This window comes from Anastrepha obliqua, chromosome 3 (assembly GCF_027943255.1).
Source record: "Anastrepha obliqua isolate idAnaObli1 chromosome 3, idAnaObli1_1.0, whole genome shotgun sequence".
Taxonomy (NCBI): domain Eukaryota; kingdom Metazoa; phylum Arthropoda; class Insecta; order Diptera; family Tephritidae; genus Anastrepha; species Anastrepha obliqua.
Window position 1 is genome coordinate 128,511,599 of NC_072894.1, and position 20,346 is coordinate 128,531,944.

The following is a 20,346-nucleotide window of genomic DNA, read 5'->3' on the forward strand; positions in this document are numbered from 1 at the left end:
ATAACTTCCGTTGATATTAATCGGCTTTCATTGATTGAAGCTTAATAAACAAATATGCATGTGATTTTATATATTTTCGTAATTTTTTATTTTATGTATCGCCGCAATAATTTTTGGTAGTTTTTTTGAAATTTAGCAGCACGCGCATTCGCACGTACTGGGAAGGCATAATTGAAAAATATCTTCTGGAGAAATTTTATATACAGGGTTTTCCATTGAGGGCTGATTGAAATGCTATAAAATAAGCTGTGTGTGAGTTATTATATTTGATAAAAAGGTCCAAGTACGCCATTGTATATGGAATATGACATCGTTCAATTTTCAATGACTCTGCTGAGTTTAAGTTATGTTGACGGCTTGACCGTTTAGAATTTTTTTGTCTTAGACCTGGTGATTTCAGAAAAACCACAAGGAAGATCCTAACCGCGAAAAATCAAAAAATCTTAGTGGCCAAATAATGTCAGCTCCGCGGGAGAAATCGTTCATAATAAATTTTCATTCGAGTAACTCGTCATTTGGTGATTTGGTAGCTGTGACGGAATAATGAACAACAGATTTGACAGGCGCCCCCCCCAAAAACATGACCGCCAGAGCCCATCAACATCGACTCGTCTCTTTTAAGAAGACCACAAATAAATAAGACCACAATAAACACAGAATAAAATTAGTTAAATTAACCCTTTACAGCATGTGAGCCCATCTATGGTACTGCAGTTTTGATTCAATTTTATTTCCAAATTAAGTATTATAAAATACTTCAAGCTATTTTAATAAAAAAAAATGTATATTTATCAATAATAAACGGAAAAAATGGCTATGATTTTAGACATTTCGAAATAACCTCATTTTTGTGCAAGTGGTGAAAAAGCAGAATTGCAGTGCGAGTGATTCAAAAAACTATAATGGAGTAAAACGTAAGTACTTTTTGACAAAAAATAATCTTTCTTGACGGATAATAATTTTTCAACTGTTCTCTATACTAAAAAACTAGGTTTTATAGATGGATCCGAAATAAAAAAAAAATCAAAATATACAACTTTTTCCTTGTTTTTCTTTTAATATCTCTTCTTGCTAATCAAATAAAGCTATTTACACCGTGAAACAATTTTGTTTGTCAACGCATCATTAATTCATGCAGTAAAGGGTTAAGTAGCCTTCAATCCAGTTTAATCAATTCTTTGTTGAAATCTTCGATACAATACATGTACTAGTATGGGTAGATTATAATAAATGAAAACTAAAATAGTTTCAAAATTAATCGAGATCTCAATGTGGCAGTTTTTTTTTTGTGCCAGAAAATAAATGACAGCGGCAAGTAAAAATAGATTAAAGCCATTTTTCCAATATTCAAATTTATTATATTAGAAAATATCCAAAAATCGATGCTCTGCTGATGCGCTGCCCACCACACAGCCACTATCTGCATGCCGAACCACCTGCACGCCTCCCAGCCCACTCAGCTCATGCGCTGCCAGGTCTGCTTCGCGCTACATGTGCCAAAAAAAACGGCGATCGCGTGAGACAATCCCCTATAGAGAGAAGCGAATATTGGCGATTGTAGAGGAGGAACTTTTGTCTAGTTCTTCACTTCGAAAATTTAGCTAAAACGACTGATCTACTGAAAATTTGCACGAAGCACCTACACACGTACGCACATACCTATATATATGTACATACATATATGCATGTGTATATGGATGATTACGTATCTGTGCTTTTTCTCTCTCACAATGCTTTGTGTGGACTTTTCTTCTAATGCGAGTATTTGCTGCTACGAGACAAATTCGAAAAATGGAATTTTCGAAAATGCAGATGTTGTTCTAAAACAGTTTTAAAATTTTAGTTTGCAGTTAAACGTCGCGTCGATATTTTTAAAGCTGTGCCTTTGAGCAGTGAAGCGGATAAAGTGAGAAATAAAAGTAATTGTGAGCGGAGGTGTCAATAGTGTTGGGAATGATTTTTTTTTGTGAATGTGTGGCCAAATCAAAAGTTCGAATCGTTTCAAGAAGTGTCCTCATATAAAATAAACGATCACTTTATTCCATTTGAATATTAATTAAATGAAATGACAACATCGTGCTTGAGTGTTACGTAAAAGTGACAGAAAATCGCTCAAACATTTGAACAGAAAACTCAAAATTTAACAACAATAAACTAATAAAGTTAGATTCAACAATAAATACATTTTGCTATTTTTATGTAGAAATAAATAGTGTAATTACGAAGAATAGTCGATTGCAGAGGCTGGTGTAGTTGCTGTGGCAACTAATGCTTTCCCTTAGTTAATATAAGTGATGCTGCGCTAACAACTACACACTACATACACACATGCATACATATGAACAAATACTCACTCAATAAAGGGCAAAGGCCTAAGAAGTTAGAGCCAAAGGAGATTTTGTTGGTATTTTATTGTTTGACAAACAACCTGAGCATATTAGATAGAGAAAAAAAAACGACTATAGATCTAATTTTGATCCACTTTTGCTGTTTCTAACACACATCGTCACTTGAATAAAATGCCAATTTGACACAACATCAACAAATTCAAATTTAAGTAACAAAAACGGAAAAGTAAGAGAATAATTTCTGAAGAACCTTGAGAATCCATCTTGGAAATGATTTTTTGTTCAATCCCCCCGCATTCCTCTCTTAAATCAAATTACTCCTCAAACACATCAAAACGTACAAAGGAAACTTCATCTCTTATGAATGGAGTTTCTGCTTATTTTTCGGTGCAGCTGTTAGTAAAGATCAATTAAATAAAAGACTCAAAAAGTTTTCAGTTCCACAATTTTATGAATATGGAAAGAAATTTTGAAAATTAAAAAGTAAATCCTTTTTCTCCATTTTTTTTTTTGAAAAATTATGTAGATAATCACACTATCTGGCTTATAATTTTTTCAACGGTACTCCACTTATGCAAATCGGATCAGAATATTTTGACTTATATTAAGACCTAGCGCCTTTTATTACCGACCTTTTTGATTTTTGCCACCTGCAGAACTTCTATGAAAAAAAAAAGTCAAAATTGTTTTTAAAATCGATTTTCGACGCTTCGAGCAGGAAATTTGAGCGAAATCAAAGACAATGTTGCAGCAACGTGTTGCCTTTAATTTGGAATGGTTGTATAAAAAACCAAAAAACATTGAAAAATAAACATACAAAAAAAAAAAAATTATTATGCATCCCATTTTTCATACAGAATGAAGGGATTTTTTGGTAAAATTTACACAGGGGACACACAACAGTTTGCTTTCAAATCGCAAATACGATTTTATTCTTTTCATTATAACAAACATTTTACTTTGAAGGAAGAATCAAAGCACTAATTGAATATGAAAAGTTCAATGCAATTATTCCTAAAAATTAACTCCACTTGAATCATTATCACCTTCGAAGCTGAATGAGATACCATAAGTTCTTTCGTCGGCTGTTGATTCATTGATGCGATTGTCACAAGACTCTATTTCCAAAACCAGTTTTGCACAACCTTCCTCAAAGTAAGCCATTCAACGTTCTCTAAATTTTAGTTTGACCAGCGATCGTTTAAACTAGAAAAGATAAAACTTGGATTCTAACTGGAGATAAACAAGAAAATAATAATTATCACAGTGAATGTTGTTTGCGACTTTTAGTGCATGACCTTCACCGCTCTGATTTGAGTGCTCTCTCGTTTAGACCTTCTCTGATTTTCTTAGGCTGGACTCTTTTTCTTTAACTTTATTGAAATTTGTTTAGGTGTAAAATGGAAAGAACACTTTATCAACAACTATCCTTCCTTGTTTGAGGGGATCATTATAATATTTTAGTAAGAAGGGCTGGACACGGTTCTATTTGCTGTGACAACTTGCGGGAGTCCGTTAGCGCGGTTTCATGTACCGAAACTCTAACCGGTGCACTTCCGAATGATAGTCACGCACTAACCCATTCGGCATGGATTCCGCCTGAATGAATTCCCCCATGAATAGTCAGCCAAATGTACACATGACTCAGGCTGCTCATGTGTCGGTAAATCAAAACTTGGCAAATTTATTAGTATAACGGCCAATTTTTTAGCAATTTTGGTTACAGCCAATAAGAAGAATCGCAAACGTTTTAGAGGTTCGCATTAAGTGGGCAGGGGTAAGCTTAATTCAAAAGAGGCATATTTTAAGAATCTCTTTGGGCGATATAGATGTTAGTTTATTCAGTTAATAAATAATGCGATAATTGAGAAACATTTTTCTAAATTTTTATAACAAAATATTGAAAGTTAAGCGAGTGACAGTGGACCTTCGGACGCGCCTCGAAAAAAAATTTGGTTTGCGGTGTACAGGATAACTCGCAACAGCATCAAGTAAAGCTGATTTTTTAATTTTTACAATCTTTCTTGGAAGCCAAAAAATCTGATTAATTATGAAAATCAAAAAAGCTCCCAGAGATACCTGTCGAATTGTGGGAAGAAGTGCAGTGGAAAATTTTAAAACAATTGGTCCAAAACTTTAAAGCGAAGCAGACACTCATAATGTCATACTTTTTTACACAGTAATTCTGACATTAACCTTTTACTGCATGAATTAATAAAGCGTTGCAAAAAAAAAAAAAAAATGTAGAAATAGCTTTATTTGATTATCAAGAAGAGATATTAAAAGAAATACAATATAATGAAAAAATGTTGTTTTTTTTTTATTTCGGAGCCATATATAAAAACCAGTTTCAAGTAAAGCGCAAAAATTATTATCCGTCGAGAAAGATGAGTGTATCGACTCCATGAAATTATTATTTTTTGTCAAAAAGTTCTTACTCTATTATCGTTGTTTGAAAATGAATCACTCGCACTGCTAATTCTACTTTTTTTCGCCCACTTCCATAAAAGTGAGGTTATTTCGAAATGTCATAAAATTATAGCCATTTTTCCATTCACTATTGCGAAATATATATATTTTTTTGGATTAAAATGGCTTGAAGTATTTTATAATACATAATTTGGAAATAAAATTGAATCAGTACTTTATATGGGGTCATATGCGGTAAAGGGTTAAATGCAATAATTTAAAAAAATAAAAGGAAAATTGCAAAAGGCATGAAAGCATATTCATAGTCGTTTGAGTATTGAACATATATATGTATGTATGTATGTGTGCATGTGCCCGTGTGCATTTATGAATTAAAGGTATTTTTCGCTTCAACGAAATGTTGGCATATCTGCGTTTACAACAATGTAATTATGCATGCATGTATGTGAATTTACACGTGTGTGTATATGTATTTATACACTTGTGAGTGTATTATCAACGCGATTTGCTTATAAATGGTGCAGTTGAAGTACGCAAGAAACATTTACAATTTGTTAATTGTTGCATTGGCAAAACCAGCCAAGTGAGCCAATTTTATTCACAAAGTCTGTTTGCGTTGCATAGCTTTTTGCTCTTTTACATTGCATGTATGTAGTTATGTATGCAAGTGCGAGTGTGTTTTGCAAGAAGTACATCCTATGAGCCATGTGTGCACGCAGTTGGAGCATACCACCAGCACCTTCTATTCAATTTTGTCACCAAGAAAAAAGAAAAAAATATGTGCAAGCCAAAATAAGATCGTGAAAAAGCCCGCGTCATCTGTGCGCCTGTTTTTGATTTTTGCTAGAAAGTAATGATACAGACAGCGCAACAATATAGGCAAAACCAAAAATCTTGTAAAAAACAAACCAGTACGAAAACTGTATGGATGTATGCACATACGCACATATACATGAACGCATTGAGCGCGCAATAAAAAAAAACACCGCAATCAAATTTTGTTTTCGATTCTTTGTGATACATACCTACTTATATATGAATGAATAAGAGCTTAAGTGATACGTTAATAGAATTTTAGTATTTCATACATACTTATATACATATGTCTGCATGTATGCCAAATGATGCACAAGAACACAAGTGAGATATACAAAGAATTCTTATTAGCTCATTTTGCTTTTCACTTTTTCTGAATTTTTTGATAGATCGCAAGCGATGCCGAAAATTGACATTAAAAATATTTCAGTTACTAACATAGAAAACTCACTTTTTTCACAGCAATACTAAAACTGGCTCATATTTAGGGCGTAGAAATAGTAGTGGGGCAGATAAGTGCAATTATTTGCTTCATGCAGCGATGGGCAATCCTTTCCTACACAAAAAACGTGCGTATTTGGGCACATGTTGTTGTTGTTTTGTAATTATTTCCCCATCAAATTGTTTGATGAAAACGATTAATTCTTTGCCTTTCACAGTTTTTACCTCGTTTGACCGATTTCAAGGCGTTTTACATACGCCCAAACTCCCACACTCATCTTTTTGTCTGCATTAAATGATCTATAAAATATTTGCGTCTATGACATATTTGCTGACACCTTCGATATAAGTATTTTGCTTAGCTTGGTGAGCATTTTGGACATTTTCACCATGACTTCTACCTTGAAATTATATATTATACATACATATACATTAGGGATATCAATAATAGAGACTAATATTCGCTCAGCTTACTACACTTTCCAAATTGTATTACTATGTTTAAAAAAGAATGTAACAAAAATGGTTGGAACATTGTAAAAGTGCCATTAACGAACACTTTACTCTAAATAAAAAATTTAAATAATTTGTAAAAAAAATATTCCCACAAAATTTGTGAGAAAAAAATTCACAGCATTTTCTTCAATGTTATAAATTCATAAAGGCACCACATTATTAATTCTTATGCTTACATAGAGAAATCCCGTCATTGTCGGTATCTCGTAATGTCTGCCCACATTTATTAAAAGTGAAAACACTCTTCGTTGCGTATATTTAAAGAAATTTTGAGAAAAGCGCGTGTATACGATGTTTAAGAATCATACATTCTGAACATACATACATACCTACACACTTACATATGCATATAAATATTTGAGTCTGATACCGTTTGGGTTGGGATTTTTACGAACTGAAAGTCATGGAAAGGCAAATGGTATTACTCAGTTTGGTGACAGCTTATATACATACATATATACAGAGGCATTTACAAGTATGCGAAAGTGTACAGGGTTGGCCATATTAAACTGACCCATGTGATTATTAAAAAAATATGGAAAAAGAAACATTTTTTTGTGTTTCATTGTGAAAAACATTTAATTTAGTTCAAGGAGATTCGTTTACATCACTTTTTGAATATGATATCGCGCAAGTGGTCGCCCTTAGCTCGTATAGCGTAATGTGCCCGTTTTTCGGCGTTTTCCATAGTTTTGGCCAGCGTCTCGGCCGATATGGCGGCTATTTCCCGTCGGATATTGGCCTTAAGTGCGCCTAGTGTCTTTGGCTTGTTGACGTAAACCTTAGATTTCAAATTACAGTAAAAAGTTATAGGGTTACTCAATGGGTCAGTTTAATATGGCCAACCCTGTATATAGAGAGAGTGTCGCTTAGAATCATTTACTTAATTTTAATTTTAATGTTGATTTGTATTTTAGTCTTAATTTTGATGTTAGTTTTAATTTAAATTTTAACTTAAGTTTTATTTGTAATTTTTAATTTAATCTTAATTTGAATTTCTGTTTTAGTCGTAGTGTTGATTCTAATTTTAATCATAATTTTGATTATATTTTTCGCTTAAATTTTAACTTAAGTTCTTATTGTAATTTTTAATTTAGATTTTAATTTTATTTCTATCATTGATTTTAATTTAAATTTAAATTTAAAATTACATTTAAGTTATAATTTTGGCTTTAATTTTAATTTAAATTTAAATTTAAACTTAATTTCTATTTGTAATCTTTAGTTTTCTCTTTAATTTAGTATTTATTTCAATTTAGATTTGAATTTTAAAATCATTTACTAAATTTTAGTTTTAATTTTAATTTTAAATTCTATTTCAGTCATAATTTTGATTCTAATTATAAATTGTATTTCAGCCATAATTTTGATTCTATTTTTAATTTTTGTAAATTTGTTATTTTTAATTTTAATTTTATCTTTAATATAAATCTCAATCTAGAATTAATTTTTATCTTTAATTTTAATCTCCACTTAAACGTTAGTCATAATTTGAATTAATTTTAATTTAAATATTAATTATAATTTCATTCTATTTTTAACTTAAGTTCTATTTGCAATTTTAAATTCTAATTTTAAACTTAATTTATATTTCAGTCATAGTTTTGGTGTGATTTTAATTTTAGTCTCAATTTTAATATTGGTTGTTCAGTGTAAGTTTTAATTTTATTATCATTTTTTAAGTTTTAGTTTTAATATAATTTTAATATGAATTTCCATTTTCGTTCTAAATCGAGTTTTGACTCTAATTTGAATTTTAATTCTATGTACCTAAAAATCAATTAAAGTCAGCGAAATCGCTTGTACGTATGTATATATGTATGTATATATGGACATAAGTACATATGTACAAGTATTCGTGTGCCATAAAAATACTTTTATAATTTAAATAAATAAAGAAATAAGTATTCTGTTCTTCAAACGGGTATTTCCGTTATGATTTTAAGTAATTAATTGAGAAAACTGCAAAATGTTAATGCGAGGCGTGAGAAAAGCAAATTCGCAATAAAATTATCTTAGCTGCTGGCGCTTTTTAAACACTTGCTTCCATTTAAAATTTGGAAACCATAATTTGTAAATAATTGCCGCTGATCGTGACGAGAAAATGAAAAATAAACTACATTAACTAATGCCACAGAATCGAAGAAAGATTAAGAGCTTTTTACAATAAACACAAAAATTTTATTGCGTTCAAGTGCAACTGCCGCTGCGGAGATAATTGATTAACCATAAAGTGTACAGTGGATGGTGTGTTTATTTTGCACACAGTGAATAAATAAACGAACTCAAGGAGAATAAACTACCAGTTTTTAGCGGTGTTAAAAGAAAAAATAGCCTAAGTGAAAAGTGAAAATTTTGCTGCTACAAAATGTCGTGCTGTGGCCAGATAACAACGATTCGTCCTCCCATCGAAATGTCCAATCAAAGTGACGTTTTGAAGGTAAACTTTGTTTTTATATTACAATTTAGGGAACGAAAAATAAAAGAGAGATAAGCTTCCGCAACTATTTATATACGAATGCAGAAAGGTGTGTAGGAAAATTCGTTTTTTTCTGTTCTGGAGCGAAATGCTTTCCCCAAGTGAAATGATTATTTTGAGGAAAATCTTCGAAGCTCCATTTATGCAACATATGTATATTTTTCTAAATAAATTAAGTAGTTTTTGCTACAAATTTATGTAGTTAAGTTTTGTAATTCGTTTGCTAAATTTTTCGTAAAATCTCACACATTTAAGATAAAAATTGCGTATTTTATTTAAATTTCCGTCTTGAGCTTAACTTTTTGAAAATAAATATTGAAATTAAGATTGAAAAAATTCAAAATTTGACCATGCATTCTTATTTAAATATTAAACTAAGTTCCATTTGTAAATTTTAATTTTAATTTTCAATCTGTCTATGCAATATTTGGTCTTTCATGTCAGTCCGTGCATTAGTTTTGCTATTAATTTTAATTTAATTTAAATCTTATTGTTTTCTATCTTTTTTTGCATTTATCAACAACAACAATGCTCAACAAAATCGACAAAATCGCCTTACTTACTTGAACGCTATGCATAATTTCTTCGGCATTCTACTCGTGCGTATGTATTAGTTAAGATACGATCCACGGCTAGATATTCACCGCAGGGTAAAAGAGAAAAATAAACCGTTAACAATGACTTTTGCGTCATAGTAAATGCCCAAATTAGTGTGTATCGAATGACATACAAGACAAAAGTGACATATCTACACACACACATGCATACATACGAACGATGACATTAAAGTCATCGGGCCGAAAGTGATTTGTTACACCCCGTAGAGTTGTATCCCGTGTTGCCTTTACATGCATACATATGTATAAACATATGTACATACAAATGCACCTCTAATACACCTACTTATGCACTATGCGCACGGCAAGTTTCTCATTCACATACCCAAATACATGCATTTGTACGATTTGTAGAGTGATTGCGATGCTTTATAAAATTATTTTGTTTTTTAACCATTCAGATAGAAGTACAACCATATACGTACATATCTGCTATAGCATATTTTGGTAAATTATTTGTATGTATGTATAAACATAAATGCGCTTTAAATGCCTGCGGATGCAGCAGATGTAAATTTGCAATTAAATTGTAGAGAATTTCATGGCAAATTTTCGCGTCAAAATTTTGTAGTTTTATGTGGCATTAAAAATCAAATTCAATTTTACACTTGCATTCACTCGTATATCCTAGTCATTCCATCGAATCCATCACTTGGGAAGCTTTTGAATGTCTTTCCAAATGCCTTCATAAAATGAATGTCTGTGGACGGTTGAAATGAGTACTCGTACATTACAAATTGGGGCAAACGGCTGTATTTTATATGTAATTTTATCGGACTATTTGCATAAATCACGAGTAATCGGCGGTAGTGATAGGCAGATGACATGCACAGTGACGAAATATTTTGGTTCTTAATTTTTTATACAAGTAAATTTATCCTAAAATATCAAGCCCAATATTCCAATGGAGATTTTCAAAAAGTACCAGATTCTATAATATTTCGAAGGCAATATTTTGCGTCAGTCGAGAAATATTCTATTGTATACGTGAGCGTGTGCACAAGTATAACATACAGGCCTCGTCATTCATTCATTTTTAAAAGCACTTATAAAAATATGTAATTTTAAAAATATATGAAAATGCTGGGTGGGAGCTCGGAAATATGACAGCCTTCTTCTAGTGTTTAGCTACTGCTACCTCCTTTTTAATTGCCGTTATTTCTAAAACTCGAATATTATTCAATCAAATATACAGCGGCGTTCAAAAACCTGTATAGCTTTAGGCTGGATTCAATTGAAAAGTTTTGTCATTCATGACTTTCCCATGACGACACAATCAGCCATTCCTTCACCAGTGTTTTTCTCATAAGCAAATATTTTTCTTACAAAAGATGCACTTATTGTGCATAAAATGCTGCTGTTGGTGCACCTGTCACGAGCCACTGACAAATCGGCCCAGCGCCGAGCGTTCATTGGGGTGCTCATTAATCACCTTTTGGCCGTTGGCGTGTTTTCACATTAGTTGTCAATTAATTGTTAATGCCCTCATTAAATTACCCCCACTAGCACATACATGCGTATGTATGTATATAAGTATGGATGCACACAAATATAATATAAAGAATTTTAAATTAGCGATTTGATGAAACAACGATTAAAGTCTATTTTATATTCACTAAATGTTTATATGAGATTTCTTTTCAAAATATTCTTACGAAGAAATGTAAAAATGTGTTTTTTTTAGCCGACCAATTTTAGAGATGCAGAATTAGTTCAGTTCATTTGCTTTATAGGTAAAACAGAAATTATTTGAACCCGCTGACAGACATGAGGTCGTCAAATCCGTTTCCCCAAGACTTCTTAGAATTTGACTGGAAAGAGGCATATCAAAGCGTCTGCTTTTTCGCGGTTTTTTTTCAATTAAATCGTTAAATTCGCACATTTACGTCCAGATTATCATAAAAGCTCGCCATCCTCATTTCCACTTATGCATTTTCAATATCCACTCTTCGCCGTTTATCTATTTTCATAAGAAATATTCCCTTTTTCTCTCTTCCCGTATTACTTTCTTGTTGCATGCTACCACTTTTTCGCCCAGGGTCCTGATCACATACATGTCTCGAAATTCTACAAAGAAGCCAAAAATGGCAAATTCATCAGTTACATTACCGAGAACGTGCGCACGTTATATCAGACATTTCGCGAAGGTGCCTACTCCTCCAATAATGGCCCGTGCTTGGGATGGCGCGAGACTCTCACATCTCCATATCAGGCAAGTCTATGTTCCAAAAAAAATATGTTTTTTTTTTAATTATAATAAATATCTAAAAAATTTAATTGAATTGAAATTTCCTATTGCGCCTACGCGTTGTAGTGGATCAATTACGATGAAGCCCTATTGCGCGCTAAGAATTTCGGCGCTGGCATGATTGCTTTGGGTGCTCGGCCCAAGCAATTAGTTGGCATTTATTCACAAAACCGCCCAGAATGGATCCTGTACGAGCAAGGTTGCTACAGTTTCTCGCTGGTTGTAGTGCCGTTGTACGATACACTAGGACCGGAAGCGTGTGCGTTCATCATGCGCCAAACAGAAATGACGTTGGTTGTCGTAGAGGACGATGCCAAGGCGTTGATGTTGTTGGAAAAAGCGCCGCCTACACTGAAGATTATGGTTGCCATTAAGCCAATACGCCAACAGACATTGGATCGCGCCAGAAGTCGTGGCATACAGATCTTTTCGTTCATCGATGTAGAGAAATTGGGTGCCAAAGGCAATCATCCCGAAGTGGCACCAGTCTCCGAGGATTTGTGCACCGTTTGCTACACATCTGGAACGACAGGTAATCCGAAGGGCGTGATGCTTACTCATGGCAATGTGGTGGCCGGCGTGTGTGCGGTGATCTTACAGATGGGTAAGTGAAAAGCAACGAGCTTCCAGAAGTGGATGGCCTAATCTTGGTGTGTTTTGATAGGTGAACACCGAATTCGCGCTGGCGATGTAATGATATCGTTCCTGCCTCTGGCTCATATGTTCGAGCGCTGCTGCGAGAATGGCATCTACTATGTAGGTGGCTGTGTTGGCTTCTACTCGGGCGACATAAAGGAGCTGACAAATGATCTGAAAATACTGAAACCAACAGTTATGCCGGCTGTACCACGTCTACTCAATCGTGTGTACGACAAAATACAAAACGAGATTGCCTCTTCGGCAATCAAGCGTACCTTGTTCAACATGGCGCTCAAGGCCAAGGAGAAGGAACTATCGCGCGGTATTATGCGACGAAATGGTTGCTGGGATAAGCTGGTCTTCAAAAAGGTGCACCAAGGTACACAGCCGACGAGTGCTTCATAAGTGTCTGTTGATTGATTATTTTATTGTTATATTTTGTAGCATTCGGCGGCAATCTGCGTTTAATGGTCGTCGGATCCGCACCGCTGGCCGGTAACGTCTTGACTTTCATGCGCTGTGCCCTTGGCTGCTTGGTGCTGGAGGGTTATGGCCAAACAGAGTGTACTGGCGCCATTACGCTAACCGTACAGGGTGACTATGTGCCGAATCACGTAGGACCACCGGTGTCTTGCAATGCCGTCAAGGTAAATCACAAATTGCATATACTTCTACATACAGAGAGTTGATATTAACAAATCCTTTACAGCTTGTGGATGTGCCGGAGATGGAGTATTTCGCCAGTCAAAACACTGGGGAGGTGTGCGTGCGCGGTTCTAACGTATTCCACGGGTAGGTGTTCATAATTTAAGCATTTAATGATTTCTTCTTGCGCGAACTTGATTTCTGTGACTAAAACTAACTTGGAGAAAATTAAATATTTCACAATCTTAAGCTGAGTTTTAAAGGCACTTGAATGATAATTTCTTTCTTTGTCTTTGCGTCGCAGTTATTACAAAGATCCGGAGAAAACTGCTGAGGCTGTTGACTCTGAAGGCTGGCACCACACGGGCGATGTGGGCACGTGGCTTCCAAATGGCACGCTGCGCATAATCGATCGTCGCAAACACATTTTCAAGCTAAGCCAGGGCGAATATATTGTACCGGAGAAGATTGAGAATATTTACACTCTGAGCCAATATGTAAATCAGGTGTACGTTTACGGAGAGAGCCTCAAGGTAACTCAAGTTTTTGGCATAATTTCTAGCTTTTCATTTTCACGCCATATTTACATATAACCCTTAACGCCCACTTAGAGCTGCATCATAGCCGTCGTCGTGCCTGATGTGGATGTGCTCAAGCAGTGGGCGAACGACAATCGCGTCAAGGGCACACTTTCGGTGCTATGCAACAATCCACAAGTAAAAGAACTCATCAGGAGCGATATGCTGAATTGGGGTAAGCAGAGCGGACTGAAATCCTTCGAACAGGTAAGTAGCCCAGTGCATATCTGCTTATATAATAATACCATAATTTAAAATTAATAATAATTATAAATTTTGTATTTATATACCAGGTCAAGGATATATATTTGCATCCCGATCCGTTTTCGGTACAAAATGGACTACTCACACCTACATTCAAAGCGAAGCGGCCACAATTGAAGAGCTACTTTAAGCCACAACTGGACGATATGTACAAACATTTGGATTAAATCTAAAATACATCAGTAATTAGTTTTCTAAATGCTGGAGCATTAATTGCCAATTAAAAGCAATACAGGGAGTGGGCAACATTGAACAGAGTGCATAGTTATATTTACTATAAGAGACTTCTATTCAGATCAAAAGCAAAAAAAAAAAAACAGAAAACAGTGCGAGAAACCCCGCAGAGGAGTTAGAAGTAAAATGCGAACAATTTTAAACTTTATGCGAATATAGAAAAAACATGCAATTGCTAATTATTTAATTAGGCATCAATTTAAATTTCTGCAAAATAGATATTTTAAATACCGGCATAAAAGCAAACTATTACCATTTTAGCCATAACTATTCTTCAGGTACTAAACTTTTATTAGAAAAGAGTAATCAAAGCAGAAAATATGAGAAATATGTATATACATATAAACATAGATGTTTTAGAGGAATGCCAATTGCAAATGGGTTGAGATCACAGTAGTTTGTTTTTGTATTTTCGTGAACAAATTATTCGACAAATTTGAAACTGCAGTATCTCTAAAGGAGATTCATATGCATATTTTTATAAATTAGAAAAATTAGAATGTGCACCCAAATTTAGGGCTTTTAGTTTCATCACTTATTTAGTTGAAGATAAAGCAAATGCATAGATTTAAAGAGTGACAACTAAACCTTGTGAATTGTTTAGAAAAGCAACTAATGTACTCGTATTGTATTTAATTGGTGTATAAACATTTTTAGGGCAACACATTATAACTGCAAATATCCAATTTCTTATATTCTATAAAAACAAAACCTAAGGTAGCAAACTTCGTTTGGAAAGATAAAAGTATTTACCAATGCACGTACTATAATACAAGTATATTCTAGGAGCCAAACACTGTTTTATTACAAAATGATTTTAAATAATTTACGTGGCCTTTGATTTTCGGTTGTTCAAAGAGTTGGTTTTTGTGCTAAGAAATCAGTGCGTTTATTAGTTGTATGATAATGTACTTAGTACTTTTTCTTATATTTTTGTTTGTATGTTTGTATGTAAATATTTATAGTCATTTACATTTTCATGAAATAAAATCACTTGCAAACGAATTAAATCGAAGGTACATGGAGGAATTTTTCTCTAACGTCGAAACAAAACCAGAGACTGTCGGGTTCCATATCAACGCCGATAAGACCAAATTCATGAAAATGTCACGCGATGTAGAAAGCGGAAATCTGAAAATATAACCAACAGCACGTATTTGAAGGAGTAGAGGGTTTCAAGTACCTGGGAGTGTTACTAAAACATTACGATAGTGTTCAGGACTACCCCCAAGCGGCGGCTGTAAATCATAGGTAATGCCAATCGAGGATGAAAAAAATCACCGAACTTTCGAAAGAAGAGTCTTACGAAAAGTGCATGGACCAATCCGCGTTGAGGATGGCTGTTATAGAATCAGATACATTAAGGAGCTGCTGCGAATTTGAGAAGGGGACGATCTCATCAAGTCTGTGAAATCGCAACGATTCGAATGGCTAGCTCAAGTCATGCGCATGAAATCCTTCTTAAATTACAACGCACTGGGCACCAGATGTAAATGGAGGCCTAGGAAACGCTGGTTCCACGGCGTCAACGAGGATATCAAGAAACTGAAGCACTACTGCCTTGGAATGGTAACTTGGAGAAGGCTAGTTGCCTAATGATGATGATAACAATCGATTTAAAAAGAAAGCATTCTTTATTCACTTCATCTTTAAGGGGGGAAGGTGGTCTAGAATTTTGAAAAAATCGAAAAATTTTTTTTTGTCTTAAAAGGTGCTTTAGGGTCTTAGAAATAATATACCAAATGAGGGATGCCAGAAAAAATGTCTAAATGCCCAAATTTTTCATTCGACGGCAGTGCCTCGCAGGTATGCCCCGAACGCTATTTACAACTTTAAACGCGTTTTTCTCGAAATCACTTTTTTTAAACTGGCCGAAGACATAACTCGAACAAATCTTTACCGATTCTTACGAAATTGTGACAATACATTCGAAATACCTTTCTCCGGAGACGTACGTAGGATTTTTTATTTATATTACATAGTTTTTTTTTTAATCAACAATTTTATGTCGTTCTTTATAGTGAAAATTGTAACTTTTTGTTCAAACGTGCACCATTTCGCGAAAAAACAAAATATGGAAAAAATTCTACGTACGTCTCTTTCTGTTGTTATATAGAAACTAAAAAAATTTTATTTTTTGATCCAGGACAAAAATTAAGGAGTTTACGTCTTCGGCAATGGACCCACTAGAAAAAAAGGCGTTTTAGGAGAACTGCTGGACAGCGGCCATTTTGAAATTAATTCAGACGAAAAATGTTGTATTTGTACCATGAAAGCTATATTATTAAACCTATTTCACAGATTTTCGATTGAGTCCTTTGTTGAGTCAAAATAAATTCATAAAATTTGCCCATTTTTTGCGCTCTAGACCAGCTTCCCCCCTTAACCGATTTTTTATTTCAAAGGATTTACTTATAGCTTTTACTTTGAAATTTTTGTTTTTCTTCTGAACACTCGTTTTTTAACACTTCATTTCATACTGCACTTCCAGTTCATTTCTTTGTTTACTCTCTTATACCCATTTGCGCACTTTTTCTTTGGTCTTAAAAATATATATTTTCCCTAGATGAAATTTGCATTTTTGAATAATTAATAAGATTGCACTTTCCGTCTTGCACTGATGCTTTCTCTTCTGACTGGGAAAAATTGTAAGTTCAATTTAAGAAAAACTCCAAAAAAACTAGAGTTGAAGCTAAATACTCGTGCTCCCTTAAGCCTGGGAAACTAGGCACTACTAGAGAAATCAATTTTACCAATGCCAATGAAGCAACACTTAAATATATCAAGCGATCAATTATTGATATTAAAATTAAAAAATGATATGTATTAATAAATAATGCTAATATATTTATTCATCTTATTGCAAAACCCAAGTAATTATTATATTATACTATGAAGAATGAACTACTAAGTAGTGCGCATAACTACTGTAGCTGACAGGTAACTGACACTAGTTCAGATTCAGCAAAAATATCGGCCGTATAAATTACTAATTTACTCAAACACTCGTATAATAAATGCAATTTTATTAAGGAAATTGGAAAATAATTCTTTAAATATGTAGTTAAATACTAAATAAAAGTCAAAGGCATTATTGGGCTCTCTCGAAACTGTAAGCAGAATATTAAATATAGTTGCATCTCGGTAACCTGGCTGCGGATTAGTTTACTGATCACAAAAGGACTAAAAAATGTGGAAAAAACAAGACGCGACAAATAATCAAAAAGTAATTTTTTCAGAATGTGAGAAATTATTAATTTTCAGAGCTTTCCACCCGCCTCTTGTCTTTCGGATACAGGATAGAAACAAAAATTTTTTTTAGTAATTTTTTCAGTATGTGGGAAATTATTAATTTTCAGAGCTTTCCACCTGCCTCTCGTCTTTCGGATACAGGATAGAGACAAAAATGGCATGCCACAGAAAGCACGAAATATAAGCGGTGATAGCACGCATTTTGCTATCTAAAATGTAATGCTGCGGAGGCGATTGACGCCAGCACACGCCAAATTCTATTTACGTAAAGACAATCGCTACCGAGTGTACTGGAGCATTATTACGAGTTGCTGTTTTGCCTAAGCACATATTTTGTGTGTGCGGTCGTTGTAGCCGAATGGGTTGGTGCATGACTACCCTTCAGAAGTGCATAGGCTCGAATCTCCGTGCATGAATCGCCAATTAAAAAAATCCATCTGTCGTTGAGAAAGGGCATACAACTGTAGGTTTCTCCGTTCGTCGAACAAAATCAAGACGCACATCACAAATAGCGGGAGCAGCTCGGCTAAATACCCAAACAAGGGTGTAAGGGTACATACTTACAAAATCCGATAAATTCCATCAACTCACATCGGTTCACAAAACGTTTGATCTTTACCTCAATTTTTCTGTATTATGGGGTATATCCGAATCATATTTTTATGAGCTTCTTATCGCCTGATTCCATACAATAATTCAAGATTTTCTTTTGGTTCTCGATGAAAAGAATTAAACATTACGTTTTGCGTTGGATTTGAAAAAAGGCATTCGAACTTTTTTCTTGAGGAGGGAGGACATTTTTTTTCTCCTTCCGCCTTTTTTAAAAACATTTTCAGTGCATCAGAGCGAAGTAGCAACTAAACCTTCCTTTAGGTTAAAGAACCCCAACCTGCGAAACCAACAACAGATTTATGATGATCTTGCGTCAAATTGTTGCCTCAATGGAATATAAACTGATTTGGACATTTCGGTTCAACAACAGTCATCGCTGGGCAATTTGTTTTTCTCCTAGTGTCCCAAAGATGATGTTTATTTGTATAAAAACTGTCTGAGTACAAGTTGGAGAGATGAAAAAGATATGCAACGCTTCTTCACTTCCCATGTCAATGTTGATGGGTCTGGTCGAAGGCACTTAAATCTTTGGTGATGCATTTCTTCACTAGCCTTGTAGAGATAAATGTTATGAAATTCTTGCCGGATAGCAACTTGTTAAGGGGGTGGTAGGGTTTAGCGCTAAAAAAAAAACACTTTTTTTTTGAATTTTTTACAGAAATATGGCTTAAGATACTTTAATAAAATCAGTTGCATGGTATTGTACATCTTTTCAATAAGTTTTTAAAAAATATTAATAATAAAATATTGACAAATAAGCCCATGACAGAGATTTTTTGGAGATATGTTTTTCGAGAGGTGCTCTGCGGTGCCAATTGGCATTCGTCGTAGAATCATCTGAAACAAAAAAAGTCGAATTTTTCAGTTAAAGTATGACGTAATGCTCCCCCCCACATGAATAAATTTTTTTTTTTCATTTTTGTAGTTTTGGTGGCAAAAAACGTGAAACGAGCATTTTTGGCGAAAAATTTCGCCATATTTGTAAGTGAAAAACAACCTTAAAAAAAAAAAAAATAAAAAAAAAACAGTGTGTGGGGGGGGGGGGGGGGGGGGTGGGGAGGTATTTTTGATTTAGAAAACGTGTGCCAAATTTGAAAAGAATCGGTTGAATAGTTTCGGAGTTGTGATTGGCACCGACTTTTAAGAAGTCGTTTCGGGAAAAACGCGTTTGAAAAAATGACTGAAAAATTATCTATGCTCCGCATTCGAGTTAGAGTGCCTACAAAGGCTATAACTTTGAGAGTTCTGCTCCGATCCACTTAAAATTTTGACACAACATTCTTGAAATGATTTACTATAAGATGAGTGAAGAAAAAAAATTTCGATTTTGTGACCCTACCCCCCCCCCTTAATTGTACAGAGGTGGTTATGGTTCACAGTGTTCTCAGCCTAATTTAATCTACAAAAAAAAAAAAAGAAAATGTGTTTGAATACCTTTGTTACTAAATAAAAAAAATAGATTTTGAGTAATGGAAATCTTTATTTTGAGTTTTACGCGCTCCATTGTTTGTCTGTTTGTATAGTACAGTTGTCTAATTCACGAGTGGCAAATATAATATGATTGGCGTATGATGGCATTTGCAAAAATTATAAATCTTCCATAAGGGTGATTAATTTGCACCACCTTCATCTTAATCTTTCATTTGAAGGATCGGTGTACATTTGTGGCTGAGGGCTAGTCTTGGGTTGAACTAACCGACATTGGAAAAAAATATAACTTCACTTTAAATCGCATCTGTGCGCAATTCTTCAATGGCTGGCTCATTTGATTTATCCATTCTGTTGCACCTACCATAAACGTATAATCACTTATAACCCTGCGTTTAATGTCTCACAGTTTGAATTAAAGACAATCAGTGTGTTGAACAGGGAAGACACATACGAATTCTGCATATCAACATATTTACGTGCATATTTACTGGATGATTAGCGTTTTTAGCTCTTTGCTGGCTACTGGGTATCTTTCGTAGCTAACGCCAACAGCGCCATCTGTGCAGTGGAACTTGTACAAAGAATAAGTCAATTCCCGCGGTGCATACCAAGGGTTAAAAATAGAGTTGTTCAATTTATTTTCTTTGCATTTGGTATTTAATTTTGGGTTGTTTAATATCTTATTCGTGAATTTTCAAAAATTTGCTGTTTTGTATCGCTTAAAAGTATTTGTTAAAAAAAGATTTGAATTGGAATTATTTCGCACATGCGCGGGACGCAGCTGTTTTCCCGCAGT

General features: G+C 34.2%; 1 protein-coding gene across 8 annotated transcripts in view; it reads left to right on the forward strand.

Annotated features, from left to right (window-relative positions):
- Nucleotides 1-14,719, forward strand: part of LOC129240694 (long-chain-fatty-acid--CoA ligase 5) — a 30,422-nt gene extending 15,703 nt beyond the window's left edge. For 5 of the 8 annotated variants that reach the window (XM_054876642.1, XM_054876637.1, XM_054876638.1 and 2 more), the window contains 8 exons: nt 11,686-11,859; nt 11,962-12,499; nt 12,560-12,913; nt 12,979-13,181; nt 13,244-13,326; nt 13,484-13,712; nt 13,791-13,964; nt 14,051-14,719. In XM_054876642.1, coding sequence (XP_054732617.1) covers nt 11,686-11,859; nt 11,962-12,499; nt 12,560-12,913; nt 12,979-13,181; nt 13,244-13,326; nt 13,484-13,712; nt 13,791-13,964; nt 14,051-14,188 — 1,893 coding nt within the window. In that variant the 3' untranslated portion in view covers nt 14,189-14,719. The other 3 variants (XM_054876644.1, XM_054876645.1, XM_054876643.1) reach the window with 3 other exon arrangements.
- Nucleotides 14,720-20,346: the final 5,627 nt, after the last annotated feature.